The sequence below is a fragment of the Theobroma cacao genome, chromosome 1 (genome assembly GCF_000208745.1).
Source record: "Theobroma cacao cultivar B97-61/B2 chromosome 1, Criollo_cocoa_genome_V2, whole genome shotgun sequence".
In the NCBI taxonomy this organism is placed as follows: Eukaryota; Viridiplantae; Streptophyta; class Magnoliopsida; order Malvales; family Malvaceae; genus Theobroma; species Theobroma cacao.
Window position 1 is genome coordinate 2164343 of NC_030850.1, and position 23766 is coordinate 2188108.

The 23766-nt window shown below is 36.1% G+C and overlaps 3 protein-coding genes across 5 annotated transcripts; 1 reads left to right on the forward strand and 2 right to left on the reverse strand.

The window, feature by feature from the left end:
• LOC18611043 (B3 domain-containing protein Os01g0723500) lies at positions 8490-9787 on the reverse strand. Its single transcript, XM_007047055.2, has 4 exons — positions 9718-9787; positions 9253-9625; positions 9029-9144; positions 8490-8939 (listed from the first exon to the last, which is right to left on the reverse strand). The coding sequence occupies exons 1-4, from the start codon at positions 9784-9786 to the stop codon at positions 8676-8678; spliced, it is 822 nt and encodes a 273-aa protein (XP_007047117.2). The 5' UTR covers position 9787; the 3' UTR covers positions 8490-8675.
• LOC18611044 (protease 2) lies at positions 10655-16294 on the forward strand. 3 transcript variants are annotated; one of them, XR_001926243.1, is made up of 12 exons: positions 10655-11111; positions 11571-11749; positions 11840-12062; positions 12168-12309; positions 12402-12602; positions 12804-12935; positions 13061-13189; positions 13655-14070; positions 14338-14557; positions 14876-15066; positions 15663-15913; positions 16048-16145. XR_001926243.1 is itself a non-coding variant. In XM_007047056.2 (11 exons), the coding sequence occupies exons 1-11, from the start codon at positions 10729-10731 to the stop codon at positions 15838-15840; spliced, it is 2394 nt and encodes a 797-aa protein (XP_007047118.2). In that variant the 5' UTR covers positions 10655-10728; the 3' UTR covers positions 15841-16294. The 3 variants fall into 3 exon arrangements, 2 of the variants coding, with proteins under 2 accessions (XP_007047118.2, XP_007047119.2); XM_007047056.2 differs by having other exon boundaries at positions 15663-16294; XM_007047057.2 differs by lacking the exon at positions 15663-15913 and having other exon boundaries at positions 16048-16294.
• Positions 17375-21540, reverse strand: LOC18611045. Its single transcript, XM_018113886.1, has one exon. It carries the CDS (start codon positions 20609-20611, stop codon positions 17777-17779), a length of 2835 nt encoding a protein of 944 aa, XP_017969375.1. The 5' UTR covers positions 20612-21540; the 3' UTR covers positions 17375-17776.

Sequence of the window (23766 nt, forward strand, 5' to 3'; positions counted from 1 at the left end):
CATCCAAATAACACAAAATCTTTCAAATAATAAATTACACATTACTCATTAAAATAACTATAAAATTCAAAATCATGATAAACTTGATGAGTTAGAATCAAATTTAAATTGTAATTCATTATAAAAAATAAAAAGATTGTTATCCAGTAGTTTCAACAGTTTTCAATAAAAATAAAATATCTTTAAATAAAAAAATCGAAATCCAATTTCGTTTGATTCATGCTTGAGTAGCTTTCAAATCATATAAAATTTAAATAGCAAAAAAAATTATAATTTAATATAAGATTCAAGCTAAAGTTACAAGTAATTAAAACTCACTTCATGCAAAACAATTTTTCTTAATAATTTTCAAGAATCTAATATCTTTCCTAGTTAATCTCTTAAGCCAAACATATATTCATGTTCTACTTATAAAGTAATTATTAAAACAAATTACAGCTAACCGACTTCAACCAAATCAAAAAGAATACAACTAAATTGTATAATCTCTACATATTTTTAATAAACCCAACAAAAATCCTTTTTTTTTTTTCAATAGAAAGAAGATTTCTACTTACCTTGAAAAGAATAACTCGATATGGCTTTCGGTTTAATCTCCAAGAGTTTGAACCTGGGGAGCCCTCCGACCCTAGAGAGAAAAGTTCTTGAATCCCATCTTTTCTTTCTCTTATTCACGTTACTTTAGTATTTAAACAATATCCAACCCTAATTTGCTTATAAAATAATATATTACATTAAACCCTAATTATAAGAAATTCAGAGATAAATTTCTTGATTTGATTATGAGCTTTTATAATACTCTAATCCGAAAAAAAAAAACCCTAATAAGCTAAATAGTATTCTAATTTAATTTGATTAACTCGGAGTATTAAATTGGTCTCTAAAACTTCTGGGTGTGATAATAGAATATAACTACTATTAATTGAATACCCAAAAAGTATTTTCTGGATAAAAATATTGTGCAAATATGGAAAAAGATTCAATTTTGTACAAATATTGAACCATCTTTCCTAAAAATTGATACATTGAGCATGGCATCGCTTGAGTTAATCAACTTGAAAACACAAATATCTCCTACTTTCAAAGAGTTTTCCGTTGCGAATCCCGTCCAGCCGGTTGCTAATTTTGCTAGCCGAGAATGTGTGCTGATTATCATTTTCACAGGCCAAAATCTACTCGCAACTCGAAGGATTACATTTTTTGTATCTGGCTTAAAATATTTCTCGATAAACTTAAATGGTATATCCTGCGTAAAAACAAAAATGAGAATTCATCGTTAAAAAGCTAGAAAGAGTGGAATCATTAATTATCAAGATGATCAAGGACAAAGGGTTTCAATGGAATATTTATATGTGAATTCATTGATCATAATCCCTACCACACGGCCAAGATACAGATGAGACGGCTGCACGATTCTTCTGAAGAGTCGAAGGTCTGCAGGAGGAGCTGGCGAGGACGAGCATGAATGTCTCTTAAGACCTTTTTCATGTATCAATTTGATTTGATAAACAATCAGGTAATTCATACATAAGAAAATAACAGTAAGTTAACAAACATTACCTTGTGATGGATCACAATTCGCAACGTCTACAACCGGTGAATGAATACTTTAAATGAGATATCAGCACCTTTAAGCAACTCAAATACACAAACATCACCAACAACCAGATTATTATCCAGAGCAAATTTCTTCCAACCACCTGAAAATTGTCCTCGTGGGTTTCCATCGTCACCTCTGCGGTAGTACTTGACAGACCAGGATTTTCCATCTGAAAGGCAAAGGACTGTCTCACCTCCATGCGTCTTTGTAAAATATTTCCTAGCAAAGTTACTTGGTATGCACTGAAAAAAGAAAAAGAGAGAGAGAGAGACTACGCTATTAGAAAGTGATTATTAAAAAATGAACAGTAGTTATTTGCTCAACTCTGACTAGTTCTCACTAGTCCATAGCACTAGAACATTAGACTAATTATTCAATATAATGATAGCAGGTTTTCTTTTTTAAGGCTTACGTACCATTTTATAATTACGGCTTATGTGTGATGGTTGAATTACAACCAAAAAGAAAGGATTTTTTGAGTTGAATGCTTTAGCTATCCGCAGAGTTTTAGCCTTTACTTTGGCTGTTAATTTTTGCGACCTCAGAATCTCAGCTTGTTCTGGACATTCCCACCCCTTTTCAGTGCTTGTTCCTGTCCTTGTAGCAGGCTTAAGTCCTTCCATTGAAAACAAAGAAGAAAGGACAAATTGGAGGATAATATGAGCATCTTGCACTAGTCAAAAAAACATTAATTTCACACAAAATAGCAATCAATATTTTACCAACTTCCTGCTTGCAACAGCTTGAGCTTGTACTTCCCTTGGGTTCTTCAAGCTTAATTCCGCAAGCTTTGTTGCAAAAAGGTCTGAAACGTGGATCTATATATTCTGACTCCAGTATCTTTTCAGTTTTGTTAATCATATTGATCTTCATCATCTTCTGAGGCCGAGGGCACTGGATTGATGATTTCTCTCTGGTTTTCTGGCATGGGGCAGTGCACTCCAGGATTTCAATGGATCCTTCATCTTCAGCTTCTTTACATTGATATCTTGAATCTTTCAGTCAGAATCAAACAAAGAATACTAGTTACTTAAATATAATCATGCCTGTGATTGTGTTGTAGAATGACATTAATTCAGATGAAGAAAATAATACTAGAACATCTAATCTAAGGTTTGCATTACAAAGCTGATACATATAATTAAGATAAAGAAACCAATCAAGGAGAATCCTAAGGGCATATTGTCTTTTGCTTGGAACATATCTATGTCAATACCATTATGGCAAGTCGCTATCATAATGGTGCTCTCCTGGTGAAGCGACCAGACAACTCTTTTGAAGAATGGAAGCTTTGAAACAAATTTATACAGCTTTAAGAGTTTGTGTGATGCCAATGGCAGTGAACTCCATCGAGTAACTTGTACACCGTACCCTTTTCATGTTTCTACAGATTAAATCTTCCTACATTTAGTCAACTGGTGGTTGATAAATATTGTTTTTGTCTTGAGGATCTGAAGCATGTTAGCAGGTTAGTTTTAAACTTGAATCTAATTAAGATGCGTTAATTCTGGGGACCCTAAATTGGAAATGAGTAGAATCTTCAGTTTCCTGGGCTTGACTAGATTTAGCTTTTAACCAAATGTTTGACAGCAAAGGGGATCAACACATTTAACTTGTCTACCCACCTAATTTTGATGAGGAACAACTTGCAATATTAGCATCTGGAAAAATGACAACGTCGAAGGAATTTCCATTTGCCTTTATCAGCTCAAAGACACATACGTCTCCCACCTTCAAGTTATTGTCCAGCACAAATGCTCTCCAACTCCTACTACGAAATTTGCCTTTTGGACATTGACCATCTCCTTCTCCATTGTAGTCAACAATCCAAGTCCTCCCATCTGAAACTCTCAGGGTGACTTCACCATTTTTCTTGAAATACCTTTTGACGAATTGGGATGGTATGCTCTGCCAAAGGAAAAGAAAAATAAATCTAATAAAAGAAGATATGCTCTGCTCCAAACCTGACACTCTCACCACGTATAGTAGACTAATGGAAAAGCCATTTACTAAACTTGAATTATAAGATTGGAATGAACGCAAGGCTTTGGGCCGAAATCTCACCAGAGAACCACCAGGAAGAACATATGATGGCTGCATCACAACAGTGAAAGAGGGGTTTGCAGATTTGAAAGCCATAGCCCGTTTAAGAGCTATTTTTTTCTCCGTTGTAGTCAATGGTTGCATTCTGCCCACAAATTCAGGTTTCGAACATCTCTGAGCACCTGACATCCCTACACTTTCATCTTTCCCAGAAAATTTAAACTCACCTGTTAAGATCAAAACATTTAAGATTACAGAAACAGAAATATAGCATAACTTTCGCCAAACTCATAAGCAATTAAACCCATTCAAGATCACCCCCAAGTTCGTTCGTTGAATATTGGAAATCCAAGCTCGTCTTTTGTTTCCCAAGCTCGATCCCTTTAACTTGACTTGGATTGGTTTTCATCATCCTACAGGGCTGAAAACCTGGGAATGGCAATTTCTTCTTCGTTATTTGGTTTAGTGGAAAGTCATCCAATATTTCAATAGATGTATGGATATTCTCGTTTTGCTCAGTCTTTGGCACTCTATATTCTCTGATGGCAGGTTGATTTTGCAGACAGTTAGTTTCAGTATCACTGAACAAGCGCCGCTTTTTTACTCGATAGGCTATGCTCCCACCAGCTAGTTACCAAAAGAAAATACATCAGAAGAAAGTACTAGCCTGATATATATAGAGACTGACCCTTGAATGAATGCCTATGAGAGAGACTACTCACCCAGTGGCCTGGCTGCAATGGCATCTTCAACAAACCGTTTACAAATGACTACTTTCAACAAGATTTCAGGGCTCGTTCTAGTTAGCTCAAAAACGCAGACATCACCGACTTCCAGAGCATTATGCTTTGCAAACTCCTGCCAACCATCGAGGAGTTGTGCTCTTGGATTATCAATGTTTGGCCTGCAATAGTACTTTGCAGGCCAACTTTGCCCACTAGAAATACGTAGGATCACATTGCCCTGTGTCATCTTGAAATATTTCCTAGCAAAGCTGTCCGGTACACTCTGGAATACCAAAGATGGAAAATGAGACAGATTTTCTTTCAAACGTAAAGGATGTATGCTTTTGCTCGTTTCTTCAATGCACCACCAAAAAAAGATTCTTTGCTGAAACTTGAAAGCTTACCATTCTATATGAGAAGCTAACATATGATGGTTGCATAACTACCATGAAAAATGGATTTTTAGTTTTGAAACCACTGGCTTTCTGAAGAGCTTTAGTTTTCTCATCGGCTGTCAAATGTCCAACCGTCTCGAGAACCTCGATTTGTGGGCTTCTCTGACCCGAAACTCCACCTCCCATTGCAGCTGGAGCTGAAATCTTTGACTTCAAATGTGTCCCAATTTCATTGGGTGAATCAACTTTCATTTCTTTATGAGGTTGGGGATATGGGATATCTGACTTCCCTTTACTTTTCTTGCAAACTAAAGCATTATCAAAGACATCATCTTCTTCTGTAGTGTTAGTGTGTGGATATTCTATCTCTGAAGCACTCGTATCAAAAATAAGTACATGAAAATGAGCATTGCCTTCAAATCTAAAAACCAGAAAATATCCATATTCCAGTGAGTTATGGTCTGCAAATTCTTGCCAACCCTTTTGCAACCACACCCTTTCATCACACTTCGTCAGTTCAACCTGCCATACTGCACCACTTGGGACCACAAGACGAATAGGACTTGACAATTGCCTTCCATATTTTCTTACAAAATTTGTCGGAATCCCCTGCATAATACCTCTAATTAAGACATGCAAAAAAATATAATGTATCTAGCATATGCAAAAATAATGACCATATCCCACATGAAATGCATTGTAGCTTTTCTGCTTGCTCTCTCCATTCATTACATGCATGGTAAAACTTTACACTGCTCTAGAATTTATAAAGACATTCCTGCACTTTGATTCTGATAATCATCAAACATAGACATGTCCGACTAAGGAAACCGATGCATGAACTGATTACAAAAGGAAATGGTATCAAACAGAGAAAGAAGAATATACTTACAAGTTTCCCGTCTCGGAAAGTTTCGTCAAGAATAACTTTAAAAAAATGGGGTGTTTTGGACGTAAACATGGAATGCTCATTGTCTGATCTACGTTGATGAGAAGTCATAGTGGAACCGCTCCAGAGTATTTTCAATAGCTTCGCATGAGAGTTTCTGCAAACAAGGCTAACATATACTTCTTGAGCTCGCTGAGCACTGTTTGCTCAATCAATTCTTATCTGCCAAAAGGAAATGCGAGTAATTACTCCAATATTGATGATAAATATTAATTCATTGTTTCTGGGCTCGAGGAACTAGGGGCGGATTCATTAATGAGCCAGAGTTTTGTCATGTAACTTTAAGTGCTGCCGTTTTGTCTTCCTCCCACTGCCACTCCAGACTAACTAGATTCTACTAGATTCTCCTACTGCAGCCGACTAATTAGTCTATTGTTCTAGCACCATCATTCTATTACCTCATGGTGCGAAATACTGTAACCTTCTAAATCGAAACATTACGCAATGCCTCGGAAAGTAAAAAGATCAAACTTTTATGATTTTAATTACGATTCTCTAAATTCATATTCGTATATAAATTATTATAATTTATCTAAAATCTCTAAATAATAAAAATTTAAATATCAATTACATGTAATAATAAGGCTATCACCGTAGTTAGTAACGTCACAGCACAACTATACTCGTTTACAAAATAAAAATTAAACGAATGAACAATAATAGCTCAACAAATATACTCACACATATCTTATAGGAGCGAGTATCATTTTTAATTAATAAATTATATTTTTAAAATAATTAAAAAAATATTATATTTAAAATAAATAATTTAATAAATTCATAAATTATTAACAAATAAATATCATTATTCAAAAATTGTATTGAGTAAATCACAAATTTAATCTTTGATGCTTATAAAATTTCATCATATTTAGCTATAATCACTATTATAATCTGTGATAATGATTGTATCGACAATATCCTTCTCATGATCATTATCGACTATTTTAATTCTTAGTAGAATCATGTGCTAACTATTATATCTTGTTCATAAGATTGTAAAATTAGTGTTAGTGCTGACTATTCCACTTCTCAGGAAGCAACTTGTAACTCGAAAAATACTTTTCAAAAGATTTCACATCTCATTCATAAATCAACATTCATCATATGAATAAATAAATATATATATATAAATATATATGCTTGATCTTATTTTTATATATAAAATAATAAAATAAAATGTTAAATTCAGTTAAAAAATATATGCATAAACAATAGTTTCAAAAGAGTATAGTGTTCGAAATTTTATTACTTACTTCCCCTCACTCCAACAACTTGTTTTATCTCAAAAACAATCAAAAACCTAATGATAATCATTTAAATATATTAGAAACAACAGCACCCTTTAAAATCTATTAATTATTTTGAAACTAAGAAAAATAACTCAAAATATTTTAAATAACAATTTTGACCGTTTATACCACTCATTGTAAATAGTTATACTTTAAGTTACAAAACTCGAAATCATGATCCTTGTGTATTAAAAACTATACTTAATAAGCTTTTTTCATCAATACAAAACTCAACACGTAAATTAGTGCGTATAGGAAAAATATGAGAAATACTCGAAATTGTCCCTAACAATGTTGTTAGGTTGCTTGAACAATTTTTAGAAAAATATTTTTGCTTTGAAAATTCAGAATTCACTTCCGTTTGGTTCAATAGAAAATAGACTCATGTAGCTTTTTATTTATATAAAATTCAAATAATAAAACTCTATAGATCAATATGTAAATGAAGGTAAAAAATGTATGGGACTTAGCTCTTAGAAGAAAGATTTTTCCTTCTTAATTCATAAGAATGTGATTCCTTCCCGCGAGTGCTTATACCGAAAATATAACCATGCTTAACACTTAAAATAATGACTATTAAATAAAAAGAAAATCAAACCGCTCAATCTCAACCTATTGTGAAAAACATATGTAAATTATAAAAATTTCTAAAATTTTTTCAAAATTCTAATCTCAAATTCTTGCAACTCAGTAAGATATTTTTCAAGTAAAAAGAGAGTTTTTACTCATCTTGTAAAGATGAATTCGACCATAATCTTTAATTTTATTCTTCAAACTTAATCTTAAAAATTCTCAGATCTAATATAAAAGGAGAGAGCTCTTCTCTTGAGCTCTCTTCTTTTGATTTTGTGTTTTTTTTTTTTGTCAAAAAGGAAAAATGACTACTTGTATAGTGGTCTTGCATTTATTTTATAAATATCTAATATAAGGAAATATTTTAGTATATATCCAAACTATTTTTAAATAATCAATAAGAGATCTCTTTCATTTATTTTTTCACCAATACAACTTTCTATTTGCAATAAGAAAAGAAAGTCGGCCTTTGAATTATTATGGAATTAATGCATTAATAAATATATTAATATAATATGTCTACCTAGCCTTGCTCAAAAAACCACTAACTAAATAGTGACCTTTCCATTGGAAATCGTAAGTAGCAATTACCAATTAAATTGGAATTCCAATTTTTAGGAGTAGTTCATAGACAACAGTCATATTATTAGTTAATTCTTACCTATTTGAAAATATATAAGAATTTTATATTTTTAGTCTTGTAATGAAATTTTCATTATTAGTCAAGTAATGAATATCATTGCTTAATTTCTTCATATATTCTTCCTCTTTCTTTTTTGGTACTTAATGGCTATAAATTAAATTACGAATTATTATTATTAATTTATATAGGATTTACTATCATCAAACTTTTCACACGTTAACATGATTTGATAAGGAATCTGCAATCTTGCCAAAGGGTAAAATGCAATGTACACAAGATTACTTACAGGTCTGTTAGTTTCAACAGAGGTAAAATGGATTCCTGGAATGATACAATCAGCACCATTTTCTCATACCATCCAAACACCAAATAGACTGGTGCGTCTCACATCAACAAAAACTGGCAAACAAAGGAAGGATTACAATAGTATTTTAACAGGCATTTGCTTGCTTGTTTCATCTCCCACTATTTCCATATCCAGCCTTGCCAACAATCTGGACGTGTATTGCATTACCTGTGCCGCGAATGTACTGAAACAAAAGGGTGTCTCCAGCTACTAATCTGTTTTCCAGTCGAAATTTGGTCCATCCAGCACTCAGCCGAACCTGTCTTGAACCCACCGAGATGCCCAGTGGCCACATCCTGCCTTTCGGGTCCTTGATCACCGTGCTCCGCTTCTCTGCCAACCCTGCTTCTCTGGCAAAACTACTCGGAACAACCTGCCATTTTTATGCATATATTTATATCCAAAGAGTGATTAACAGCATTGAATTGAGAATAAAAAAAAAAATCAAGAAGTGGTTCTTACAACAGAGAATTTCTGGTATTTTTTCAAAACCACTGTAAATGAAGGATGTTTGGAGATTGCTTCTGATACAACCACAATCTGCTGACCAACATTTATTACCCTTCTAGCAGGTGCCCCTAAACATGCATGGATCATTAAGATGAGAACAAACTAAAGCAATGAAAATGAAAATGAAAATTGGAATTGTTACACATGAAATGCACAGTTAAAAGAGAAAAGCTTACGAGTGATTCTACAGCCAGGAGAGACTCTTGTTGCTTTCTGGAAACTTGAAGCCCCAGCTTCGCTTGGTGTTACTTCATTTGATTTCTTAGGTCTACCTCTTTTTCTCTTAGTCTTAAGAACAATCTTCTTTCCACATCCAGTTGGACCGTAAATGACGCAATCAAAACTCGATTTACCGACCAAATAAAAAACTACAAAATCTCCTGAATCCAGGCCCTGATCTTCCACAAAATTTGACCATCCCCCACAGAAGAAATAGCTTCCTTCTGTATTTTGAACTGTTACCCGCCATGAACGCCCGGAGTTAGATTTCAAGGTGAAATTCGTGGGTACATTTCCTTGGAAATTCTTCACAAACGCTGGCGGTATTCTCTGTTCCAACATTAAAACAAAAAGCATGTAATTTATAAGAAGCAATAAATGTCTGATAATAAACAGCAGAGCCATACGGGATTTGAACTTACAAGCTTGTTAACAAAGTCTCCAATCAAGACCTTGAAGAAGGAAGGGTTCTGTTTAGGCTTCCGAGCCATTTTCAAAGCTGCCATTAATGTACTCAACTGGTTGCATTAAATGCTGCAGTTTCCCATTAGATTCTTTGGATTCTCCCCATTGTCATCTTTGGCTTGTTAAGCAAAAGATTTTCCATTGCGTAAGCTTGATGCGCCGCCAAAACAAGAAAGCTGTCGACCCCGTCAGAGATTCTGACTAAGCTACCTCACCATAATCAACAACTCAGATGATGATCTTCCACATGCGTGCTATAAAATCAGCCCCAGATTTTTTTCTTCTTCCAATAGGATTTTCTTTAAATAAGTTTTTGTTTATTCTTTTTATTTGGTTGCGTTACTGAAGTTATTTATACTTCAAATATGATTCTAGGCTTTAGATATTAAATTCAAAACATTTATTTAGATCCATGAATACATCATTTGTCTAAATTCATGAATAATTAAGTTGACGAATTTATTCCAAATTTAAAGTTTAAGCACCTTCTTATTGAATTGTTTGGATTTAAGCTTAAAAATACTCAAAACTCTTGTAAAAAAATTAAAAATCAACAAAAATTAATATTAAACTAGAGGTGGTAATGGGTTGGGCTCGAATTGGGCTTTGTATTACGAATAAAAGAAATTATTCAAACCCAGCCCGACCAAAGAAAAAGCCCAACCCAAAGAAAATCAATACCCCAAAGCTACTACATATAATCTTGATATTTATTTAAAAATTAACACAACATAATTAATATGTACTACCAATATTATCAGATTTTTTCACTTTTTTTTTTCCTTCAGAAAAAGGAATTATTCAATTCACTGCAAGTTTACAGATAAAATTAATATATAATATAATTATATATTATGAAAATTAAATTTTTATTTGTACTTTTGAGCGCAATGTTAAGCACTTATCTGATCTGACCATTTGGGATTTATCTGTGACAAAACTTAAACCCCTCAACTAAACCCCTGCAGATGCTACGCCACCTCCTAACCATGGTCCGCCACCGTTCAACCACCGCACTCTACAACCACCACTACCGCCACTTATATCGCTCAGCCTCCTACAAACACCCCAAGACCCCAACCCCGCCGTCCCCACCGAAGCCTCCGAAAGCCCCTCAAAAACCCCAAACCTTCACTTTCCATGATGTCACTTGGGAAGATCCTTACTCCTGGATGTCTTCTCTCCAAGACAAAGTCGCCATGCGCCACATGGACATGTATATGGAACAAGAAGAAAAGTACACTGAGGCTGTCATGTCAGATACTGAACGTCTCCAAACTAAGCTCCAATCTGAGATGGCTTCTCGCTTGGACTTTGACCTCTCTACCCCTCCACTCCGTTGGGGTCCCTGGTATTTTCTTCATGCTTGCCTTTTAGTTTTTTTTATATATAAAGAAAATGAAACTGGGTATTTAGTAAAACCTTGAGTTTTCTTATGTTCGGATTGGTTGTTAGATTTTACAACTTTTATTTTGCTCTCGAAAACGATAAGTAATAATGCGGGTTGGATACAAAGTACATATTCTTCTTAGAACCAAACGTTAAAAATTTGAACTTTCTTAATAGGCAAAATAATTGCTTATACTTTTATAGGAAATAATCTTCTTTGAATGCATTTTTACGCAAACCTTTGAGTCCATTATTGTTGTTTATAGGCTTTTCTTATGGAAAATGTTTATGGGTATATGGCGGAAATCCTAGTGAGCTCATTGGTTAAAGTGTTTTTGTTATGTTACTTTATTATTGTATCTGATTATATTTTATGAGAACGAAAATGGGTAGTTTAGTTGAAATCTGAATAAGTTTGCAGGCTGTATTATAGAAGGGTGGAGGAGGGGAAGCAGTATCCAGTGCTATGTAGGAGATTGGCGAGCTTGAATGATGAGTTCATTTCGCATAAGTCTCCCAGTGCTGGATTTGATTTTACATCTGGGAAGAGGATTGAGCAGAAGCTGCTTGATTACAATCAAGAAGCTGAGAGATTTGGAGGTATCGCAGCAAATGGAAGATTACCTTCTTTCTTTTTTATTATTTGCTTTTGAGACTGCATTTGACATTGCTTTCTCAATATGTTTAAAGGTTATGCTTATGAAGAATTATCAGAGATATCACCGGATCATAAGTTTCTCGCATACACCATGTATGATAAGGACAATGACTACTTCAAGTTATCTGTGAGGAATTTGAATTCTGGTGCATTATGCAGCAAGCCTAATGCAAATCGTGTTTCAAATTTGGCATGGATCAAGGATGGGCAGGCATTGCTCTATGTCATTACTGATGAAAATAGGAGGCCACATAGGTGGAAGTTCTACTGCTTTATCAATTTCACTTACTTATCTATTCATATTGTTTGGTTGTCAAATGAATTTAACAAAATCTAGTTGGAAATTTGTTTTCGTTTTAGGATATACTGTAGCATGATTGGATCAACTGAAGAAGATGTTTTGCTGCTGGAAGAACAAGATGAAACTGTGTATGTAAACATAAGGCACACAAAGGATTTCCATTTTGTCACTGTTAATACCTTTTCTCCTACATCTTCAAAGGTATCTGAAAAGTGAAAATTGCTTGTAGTCAGCTTTCGATTGTTGTAAATTGATTATGCTCGAATGGTGTAACAATCATTATCATCTTTTAGGTCTTTCTGATAAATGCAGCTGACCCATTTTCTGGCATGACATTAGTTTGGGAGAGTGAAGGTATTGTCCACTGCATTCTTGAGCATCATCAGGGATACCTCTATTTATTCACAGATGCAGCCAAGGATGGACACGTAGTTGATAGTCATTATCTTCTTTGCAGCCCTGTTGATTGTCCATCCAATCCTAGAATTTGGGAGGTTGGTGAATTAATTATGACTTCCTTTGTTTCTTTTTTATTCTTCCTGTGGCTCGTAAATGCTTTCTCTTCTTTTGTGTACATGTCTTTTGCACCAAGGCTGATTGACACGTGCTCATACCTGTCCACAGTTCATGCTTTGCTTTAATGCTACTCCTGCTTGATGTGTTAATAAAGTAATCCCATGTCTTATGTACCACAGAGTGTATTCATTGATGATCAAGACTTAATCATAGAGGATGTTGATTTCAGCAACTCACGCCTGGTACTTATTACTAGGGAAGGTCGAAATTTTGGAATCTGCTCTGTTGCTTTACCGTTGCTAGGCAGGAAGGTAAAAAAATAAAAGAAAATTTTCTTTGTTTGTGTGGTTATCCCTCTTTCTTTCCCCCTTGTTCCCCTTTTTCTTTCTGGGCATTTTTACGTCTACTCTATTCCTGTCTTCTGTTGTTATGGCAGCAAGCAGTTTATCTGAGAGAGCTTAACCCTCATTTCCTTCCTCTTCCCAAGAATGTTTGTAAAATTTCTCCTGGGCCAAACTATGACTTCTACTCCACAACTATGCGATTCACAATATCATCACCTGTGGTATGTAAATGACTACCATCTGAACATTATTTAGCTCTTTATATAGCAATCTATTCCCTTATAATCTCTACTTATTAGTAAGTTTGTACAAATTTTATGCACAGATCCTGGTTAAACATGTTTAGAAAACAAAGCAACCTTAATGGAGTGATAAATGCTGGTGTCAATGATGGAAGATACGTTGTCTCTACTCTTAGAATATGGGTTTTTGGTTTTGAATAAAAGCCGTATAATCAATTTGTTTCCTGAATGGCATCTAGGGATTAAAAATTTTTGTTATGACTTGTGATTGATACCTGCTTGATTTGAATTTTCCTGTCACCTGCTGCATTTGGTGCAGCAACTGTTCATGTTTCTCCTCTAGGATGACTAAATATGTGACATTTCATAGCTCACATGGCAGCATATCCATTCATGAATTTATGTGTCTCTACTTTTCACATCTTGTTTATCCATGTTTATCAGATGCCTGATGCTGTGGTTGATTATGATCTATCAAATGGCAAGTGGAATATCGTTCAACAGCAAAATATACTTCATGAAAGAACTCGGATTTTGTATGGTACAGCCTTATCTTCAGCCATTGCTGAGAAATCAACAAATGTGAAGAATTCTTCCACGAATGATGTCAAATCTGAAGATGATAACCTGTGGAATGACCTCTCTGAATTTTATGCTTGTGAACATTATGACGTCTCTTCTTATGATGGAACTGTGGTTCCTTTAACTATTGTTTACTCATGCAAAAATAGAAAGGATAAGCAAAGCCCTGGATTGCTTCATGGACATGGAGCTTTTGGTGAAATACTTGATAAACAGTGGCGCAGTGAATTGAAAAGCCTTCTTGATCGTGGTTGGATTGTTGCTTATGCTGATGTAAGGTTTGTTCTCATTACTCAATTATAGTAGTTCTCTGGCTGCCATCATTTCAGTTTTCTATAGCATTAGAGGTTGTTTTTATTTCAGTTTTCTATAGCATTACTGGCTGTCTTTATTTCAGTTTTCTATAGCATTATTTGGTTTTATCCGACTTCATGAAATGGTTGTCATATTTTTCTCCAGAAATACTGAATTACTTTCAGTTTTTTTATATCAAAATTGCTTGCATAACACCTAGTTTCTTGGTTTATGGATGGTTTGCTTTGCAGAGGTGGTGGTGGTGGTGGTGGCAAGAAGTGGCATCATGATGGCAGAGGCACGAAGAAACAGAATTCCATTAGAGATTATATCTCTTGTGCAAAGTACCTTGTTGAAAAAGAGATTGTGCAAGAAAACAAGCTTGCTGCTTGGGGGTATAGTGCAGGAGGACTGCTGGTTGCCTCAGCCATCAATTGCTCCCCAGAGTTATTTCGTGCTGCAGTTTTGAAAGTATGACAAATATCAGCTGCTGCTTTGGATTTGCTTAAATTGTACTTGCAGCATAGTCTTACTTTGCTTGCACTGGCCAGACACATTGGCTTGCATCATTCTTACAAAGAACAATCAATCTATCTGTTATTGATATTCCTTTGTTTTTTTCCCTGAGTTTGTGATAAAGGAAGTAATAGGGCAGAAAGTGAATATTTACCTTTATATGCCTGTTAGGATATGTCACTAGGTAATATAGAACTTCATATGGATTTAGGCTGTTTTATTTTATTTTTTTTAGTTCTAGGTAACTCATTCTCATCTTTTTATCTGATTCAGGTTCCATTTTTAGATGCAACCAACACTCTTCTCTATCCCATTTTACCTCTCACTGCTGTTGATTACGAAGAGTTTGGGTACCCTGGGGATATTGATGACTTTCATGCCATAAGGAAATTTTCTCCCTATGACAATATTCAGAAGGATGTTCTTTATCCATCTGTACTGGTCTCCTCATCTTTCAATACACGGTAAGTCACTCTTCTTGCTGACTTCGTTTTGTTCTGTTATCTGAAGTTTATGATTGCAGAGTCAGCATGAAAATACCTAACAGTTGAGAAAAAACGTGCCATCTAGAGAAAACGGGATACATGAAGGTAAATGATATTTAACTTGTGAGCTTAACTAGGGATAATGAAATTCCAAATGAGCAGAATAGAATTGTATAGCAGCACATACTTTGGAAATTCATTACTTGACCAAGTCCATTTGTGTGTATGGTGTAAACTCTTCCTGGCTTGGTGACAATTGAGATTGATACTCTGTCTCATTTTTGTTTTCATTTTATAAGTTGGATTTAAGTGGGATTAATGTGTTATTTCTTGGAGAATAGTGAATATTATGGGGAATTAAGAAGTCATCTAGGTTTAAATTTTAAAAAGAGAGAGAAGACATCTAGGCTTTAGGAATTGATGGCCACAAAGTTATTTCTTTTTGCATTTAAACAGAGTTTAAAGGAGAAGCAAGAAACCAACAGATAGTCTTGCTTTGAGCTTTCTAGAAATTGGGGATATCTATCTTTGCCTTATGTTTTAAGTGGGTCATTGATGCCTCTGACATTTTTCAGATTTGGGGTATGGGAAGCGGCAAAATGGGTCGCTCGAGTCCGGGAACAAACTATTTATGACCCCAAACATCCCATACTACTTAATTTAATGACAGATATTGTGGAGGAAAACAGATATCTTCAGTGCAAAGAGTCAGCTTTGGAGACTGCATTTCTCTTAAAGGCAATGGAGTCATAAGTTGGCTTTAACCATACCACCCTATGAGTCTGCCAGTGATCTTTTGCAATGCATGGAAGCTAGAAAAGTTGGGGTACATCTCTGAAGTGGCCAAAACTGAGATAATCCTGATCATCCTTTACTTACCTGCTCGTACCCAATCCAGGGTTAGATGATGGGGCTTTGTCCATGGTTTTATTCTGATTTGGTTGCTTTGGTGTTGTATAGATTTGGAATCTGCTTTCTTTGGGGTTATAAGTCGTGGCCTACTCAAGTGGTTCATCGTGCTAAAGCAGCCAATTGAAAAAGGACAGGGAGAACTTCAGATGATGCACGAGTCAGAAATTCAATTTTCTGGCCATGTGTTGCTTTCACTCATTGTGATTATTATTTATAAGTTTGTTATCTGTAAATGTCATTGTACCTTATCCCTTATTTAATAGTTAATAATGAAGTGCAATTTTTGGTGGAGAGATGTTCTGACCCCCCTTCTGATACGGGCTTTTAACAATTCATTCAGAAGGTTCATGTTTTAGCACATTTTTATATTGGTATTAATAATAGTCGTGGATGATGACCATGATGACATGCAAAAATCTTCCATATCTAACAGTTTTTAACTGGTGGCCAGCTGCAACTCCAATTAGATGAAGTTTGTCAACGTTTCACTGTCACCAACCACCACGTAAAAGCTTTCCCCGTAGACGACAGCTTGCCTACAAGACCTTTCAAATACGGTGCTCTGCTCCCCTTGTACAAGAGCTATCCTCGATTCAGAAGCTTTTGTTGATGCAGATAATGGTGTTCCTATATTTCCTTTCATTTCTGGGAAAAGTCGGTCTTAATCATGATTTCGGGCTATGAAAAGATGTTTGCAGTGCCATTTTTGTACCCTACCAGCTTTATTAAAACACAAAAAAACCCACTACGAACCGGGAATCTATAAAAACCAAAAGAAAGAGAAGCAGGGCTGATACGTAACTTCAGAGCATTGCATCCCATGGGAAACAAAACTCAATGGGTATGGCCCAACCTTGATAATTACCAGTGGAAAAGGAATCCCCATTAGACTCTTGAAGCAGTCCACCTTTGAATTCTTTGACTATTTTATCTAGTTTCATGATGGGACTTTGCAACATCATCTATTCCTTGTTTCAACGCCAAATTACTACTGCAAATTTACCAATATCAATCCATTCTGTGTCTGGAAAGGATATCTAGTCAGTTCTTATCCACTCTCTCTGTCTATAGAAAAGAGTATTTATTTGTATCTTAGCAATAGACTTAGTGACCTATTAAAACTTATAACCTAATCTTTTCTGAAATTTGGCTGCAAGAAACATGTTTCACCCACCAACATCTACCCTTGATTTGGTAAAACTTTCATGCTCTCTCTAATTTGACACCAACACAAAATTTAGCAGAGCCAACACAGATTTCCAACTTCCAACAAGGTCGAGCAGGAAGAGGATCTGTTCCTTGTAGACTGAATCACTCTAAAGTTTTGTTTGTCCTGTGAGTTACATCAAATGCAAGATGGTTCAATAACAACAAATTGACAAATCAGAAACGTGGTGAATGTATTTGAACTGCAGAAGGTAAAATTAACTACCTCTTTTTACAGAGAAGAAAAATGAAGTGTGTATAAACCAAAAGCAGAATCGCTAAGTGGTAACAGTTGTGAGTAGTGTCCATATACTTCTGCTTTGAGGTCATGGTAACTTCCAAAATGGTACATATTTTTTCTAAAAACAACTCTACAAGGAACCCAAAAGGGGAAAAAGAAAATTTCAAGCAACAACAAACATGAATTAACACATTCACCCGCCTGCATCCAAGAGTCTTGGGGAAGAGCAAGCCATGCATATACTGGTACCTCCAAATCCTCTCTAAGGGAATCTTCCATTCAGACTCTCGGATATATTGCAAATGATTTTGAAGTGTTCCTTTACAGAAGTTATGTCTCTGACTCTTCTTCTGCAACAGTTGGAAGTGTACCCTCTCTGATGAATGCTGTGTTAAGGAACTTTGCCACAAAAGCCCACAACTTATAGACATCCTCAAAATTAGTCAGGAAGCCCAGAGAAGCTGTGACAACCTCGACTCTTATGAACCCACTTTTCCCATCATGTCGCCCATTTTCCATCGGTCTGCACAGGGTAGTATCTTCGAGGTTCAAAGCCCCTCGCTGTTGTCGTGGACTATCTAATATTCGTATGTGACTGAGGAAACCAATACCGAGAGAAATACCTTCTCTTTCAGCCAACTTCTGTACAATCTCTGGATTGATGAGGCCCCTGTTTTTATCCCTCACATTGAACGCCACAGCTGCACCCCTTTCATATTTTATCTTTGGGCCATAAATGTGAACAAGATTCACTCTGCCATCTCCATCTGAACTAGGTAATTTGAGCTGTAGTAATGAGGTTACAAGCCAATTAATCAAAAACCGTAATCTAAGAGTGGTTTTATTGAGCCCCAACATATTAACATGATCAAGATGCCGACAAGTTATCTCAGGCTCCCTCCTGTCCCAATCTTGTCCATCACCATATTCTCCATCGCTGGTGTAGTCTTCATCATCAAGACTAGTCACAGACACTTCTCCTGGCTCCAAAGTATGACTCAGGCGCTCTTTACGGCCCTCCTCCATGCTAAAGGATACCCTTCTTCCCCTGCTTGGATGTTCATCTTCTAACCCAAAAAATCTACCACCATTATATCTATTCCCTTCCCTCCTCCCCAACAGCCTAAATTCACCTTCAGTTTCTCTTCTTATGGCACTCTCTTTAATCTCTGAGGAAATTTCAGAAGTTGAGCCATTTGCTAGGCCATTATTCCGAAATACAGAAGAATTATTGAGGCGAGCTCCGTTTATAGCAGAACTAGATACAGACCCCACAGACAGTGGTTTGCTGGTACCCTGTTCTTCCTGAATTTCCAGAACATGTGAATAATGTGAAGTCTTCTTATGATTTCGTGAGGTGATGTTTGTTCCTGCTAATTGTTCTTCTTCGGGGATCTCCCTCACACGGTCCAGTTCCTGTGAAACTGATAGAACAGCAGCATCAAATGATAACACATGATGATCATCATGCCCCAGGTTCACATCTTTATCATCATATATTGGGCTGCCATATATCTTCGATGTTGGCTTTGGAGAGAGCCGCTTGTGGTTCTTCTTGCCACTAAACCAAAAAGGTGGCAAAGGGGAGGCAATTTTCTGTTTATTCAACTGACCTGCGCTATCAGACCCCAATGGACTCTGACCCAAATCAATCCATAATGAGTTGTCTGATGACTCATCTTCACTGAAGACAGGGCTTTTCATCACTTCTCCGACAGAAATGCTCTCAGTTTCTTCAAATATGGTGCTCGCTCCATCTCTATCAGAACTATTATCTGGATCCATCTCTGTATCAAATACATCCCTGACCTGAGCAGATGTGAAGGCGCCAGAAAAGGCAGGCAACTGTGATCCTGGACGGCTTTCAGAGGGTTTATCACCATTTGCACCAACTTCATCGTCCTCAATTCCACCCAATCCATCAAGACCATCTACAGAATCACTCAGATACAGAGGATACTCAGGGGTGATCTTCACCATGCCAGACCCAGTACACCCAGACTGGTTCTGAAGACTTCCCATGACTGATTTTTTAATAAGAAGGCACCCAAAGCCAGTTGGATCATATCCAAACACCCTGTAAAATGATGTGATAATGAAATCCGGCCGAAACAAAGACAGGCCAAGTGAATCCATGTCTTTGGGACCCAATGACCCAGCATCAAGCAAGACATGCCAATTGTTCTGCTGAGCCAATGCCATCCACTGATATGAATACTTAGCCCCCGTTACTCTAGACTGCACCGGGAAAACAAAAAGACCAGTAGCAGAATCCTTCTTCCTCCTCTTTTTATTCGATATCTGCTTTCTCAAATCAGTAGAACAAAGTTTAAGAGTTGGCCATTTGAACCAAGCACTGTAGACTTTTGCACCCTTTTCCCTAGCACTCTGAGCCATCCAATTCACTGATTGACTCTCATAATCAAACATGGTCAACAATTTCTTATTCGTGTGAAAAGGATATGAGTCCGCCAGCAACTTAAACGCAGACCCCCTACTTACCGTAAACACAAGGCCATACTCATGTTCTGGGATGTTCAAATAATCCATTATCCTACTCTTTATGTCATATTCCACAGTGCCTTTCTCAGCACCACCATAAAGTGCATGGTTACTCAAATTTGCAGTTATCTCAGACAAACTAAATGTAGAAGACTCCCAGTAATGCAAAGTTTGAACATAAGAGAAAAGCCCGAATCCACAATAATCAAGGCATACCTTTGGTGATAAATGTGCATACTCATCTGACCTCAACTGATCAATCTTCTCTGATGAGTGGTATTTTGGGTACATTGTGAGGAACTTATTGAAAGCCTCACGGACATCAGGGATAGAATCTTCACTCTCAAATATACGCTCCGCGGCAAGGGCAGTAGCTCGCAAAAATTCACGCTGAGCATGGAGTCTTGCAAGGGATCTTGATCGTCCCAAGCTCTCATCTTGATTGCCTAGTGAATCAGGTTCCATGTCCTGGGACTTGAACAAAGAGCCATCTTCAGATGCTTCTTCAAGAGCTTCCCTGAGCTTGTTCTCATGTAGTTTCCGGAGAATGGAAGGGTTCTTCTTGATTTCAGCTGCTGATTCAGACCCATCTCTTCTCCTGCTCTTCTTGTCTAAGATCAGAGCAGCACAGTGAGATATGGGTTTCCACAGTGAAAGATGCATCAAAGCGGCAAAACTTGAGAGACAAAACCAAGAAGAAAACTAGCTCAAGATTCAGTACAAAAAGCCGACTTATTTTTCTTAGTGGGTTCAATCTTCAAACCCTAGGACTCAAAGCAAAAGGGAGGAATCTTGTACCAGATCAAGAAAGCCCCAAATTCAGCTAAAAAGGATACAATTCAGAGAAAAACAACCCATGAGGAACCCAAAATGTAAAAGGGGAAATAAATCCAGCAACAAATCTCAGTCTCCAATCTGAGAAACAAAGCATCTCAGGATCAGCTCAAAAACCAAAAAGAAGAAGAGTTTTAAGGTGCAAAACCACAGGAAAGAACCCAGAATTGGAAGTATACAAGAAAGTCAAAAGCCCATTTTTTGAAGAGAAGTACAAGAAAGACAAAAACGTGGAAGGGAACCCAATGAAGAGACTATTGAGTCAAAGGCTGAATAACTGAAGCCCTAGAACCCCAAAACCCAGATCCCAAAAATTAACAAAGGAAAACTCTCCCCAAACAAGGCACTTGAAAAAACAAGAACCAAAATGGTTTAACAGAAACAAAACATAGAATATAAAGATCCCTTCTTCAACCTCAAAACCCACACCTCCATTAAACAACTAGAACCAGCTAAAAAAAACTGGACCTTTCTCTCTTTATCTTTCCCTTCCTCTTTTTCTCTCTCTCCCTCTTAATTGCAACACAAATAAAAGCAAGCTAACTCCTTTACATCAAATGCACATTTACTTGGGGGGAGCAGTAAATCCAAAAACATACAACCAGAATTGATAACCCACTGTGTCTCTCTCTCTCCTCCTCTTTCTTCTCTCCCTTTCATTGACTCTCTTTCTCTCTTTCACTTTCTCTCTCCAAGATCTTCCACCCAAAAAACCTCCCCTTAACAAACAGTGAGAAAGGACATTGATTTCACAAATCCAATGCAAGTGCTTGTTACTGTGTTAATATTATTTCTCTTTTATGGATTACCAAAGCTTTATTATCTAAATTTTAATTAACTACCTAATTTCATTGTTTCTTTTGTGGGTTGTGGGGCCTATCAGAAAACCTTTTCCTCATATAGTCTTAGCCAAAAGTCAAAAAATCAGCTGGCTTGTAAAAGCTGTTTTCTGTCCAACTAGGCAAAACCAACTAAAAAGTCCACCTCTTGTGATCCTCCTCTCCTCCCCCCCAATCTAGATTGTTAATTAATCTTTCAATTTTTTACTTCCCATAAGAAGTTTGCACTTATTTATAATTTCCAATTGTTGTCACTCTGCCCATTTTCTATTGCAAAAAAAATTTAGCTTTATCTGTTAAACTATATTTGACTTACACCTCACTAAACAAGTGGCCAAAAAGAAAAGACTTTCTTTTGAGGGCAAATTGGTTTGGTTCACACATGCATGAAAATTGAGTTTTTATATTATAGTTTTTATTTATATTATCTAAAATGAGGTCATCAAATAAGATAGATACTTGGTTCAGCAACAACCATTGTGAGCTGTGTGCAAATTGCATAGGGTGGCAACCCAATTCAATAAAAGGGAAAATTCTTATTCTCCAAGTTTTTGCATTGTTAAAATGCTTAAGGATGGTATGGACAATCTAGAAGCTTGAACACTGATAGTATATTTGCTTTATTACCCCTTCAAACTTTGATCGTTCCAAATCAGAAGAAATAAAAGAAAAATGGTAAAAGAAAACCCTAGCTTTGCAGCATTGGATGAATGTTGTTTGAATTTTTATTATGGGCCAGGTCAGGGCTCAGGACTAAAGATTATTTAAGCTATTTTTGAAAGAAGACAAAAATATATATTTGCAATGGAAAAAGACTTATGCTACCATATAAGGGCACATCAAGTTGGATACAGATTAATTCTATAGGCTTCTAGTTGTCCTTTTTCAGCCTTGTTTCAAAAATAAAAAATAAAAGAAAAAAAGGATACCAGTCCATCAATTTTTAGTCAAATAACCAAAATAGTAAAGGAGAAACTGCCTGCGTTCTTTATCAATTTTTCAGGTTCATTTTGTGTACTGTAAATCAATAGTACCAGTTAATGTCCAATAACCCCAGTGACTTGTTTAAATGGTTCTCCTTTTGTTGATTTTGATTATGTAGCACTTGTTAATCATTTTTCATCTTTGTTGGTATGTCTGACACCCCTACAGTTAATAAATTTCTTTCATTTTAAGCTCCAGCCAAAGCCAAATGCTCTAACATTCTACTGTATCATAACTCTTTTTTTTTTTTTTCATTTGGCATTGCCAACTCCTTGGCATTGATATTATTTTCCAAGATTTTGTACCCAAATAAAAAAGCACTACTATTTGCAGCATTTAATGCACACAGTTATGGAATCCTTATTAAATATGTTAGTTGATGTGGGGCTCCTGTCCCTGTTCATAGGAAAAAGATTTCACATGTACCTTTTTTTTGCAAAATGTTTAATTATATTAATAGGCTCATATATTAGCAGTTACCACCCTACTTTAGGGAAGAATGTTTTGTGTCAAAACCCAAAAGGTAGAAATAAATTTTAGTGCAAATGAGTATAGTTTTTGATGAGGGTTACCCCATTGACAACTGTTAAAAAAATACTAGTAGTAGATCAAGATATTCACAAGAAGAAGCTGCCTGAAAATATAGTTTTACTTCTATTTTTCATTTTTGATATATATATATATATATATATATATAAAAGGAGNCCCTCAACTTTTAGTCATAATTCCAAGCGAGTCCATTAGTTTTCAAAATGGACAGTCTGCCCCAAACTTGTAAACATCGCTAACGGACAAGTTTAAAATGGCAAAAATAGCTTTCTTCTTTCTATACCTACTTTTTCACTATTTTCTTTTTTTAAGCCAAATGACGGTGCTATTTAGTTGGCTGGCCACCCTCCACACTCCCTAGGGGAGCCACGCCCCCCCCCCCCCCCCCCCCTTTATTTAAAAAATTGGGTGGGAAAAAAAATAGAAAGGAAACTCTTATGATAGGCAAAAGTACAAAACACATAAGCCATTGCCTTTGGATTCCCTCTCCTCTATTGCCGGACCAATGCACAAAACCCCAAAACCTGCCTCAAAAGTAAAAGGCCAATTAGCTAGGATTACAGTTTACCTTTTCTTTTTTTTTTTCCTCCTTAAATTTGGACATTGCAAATT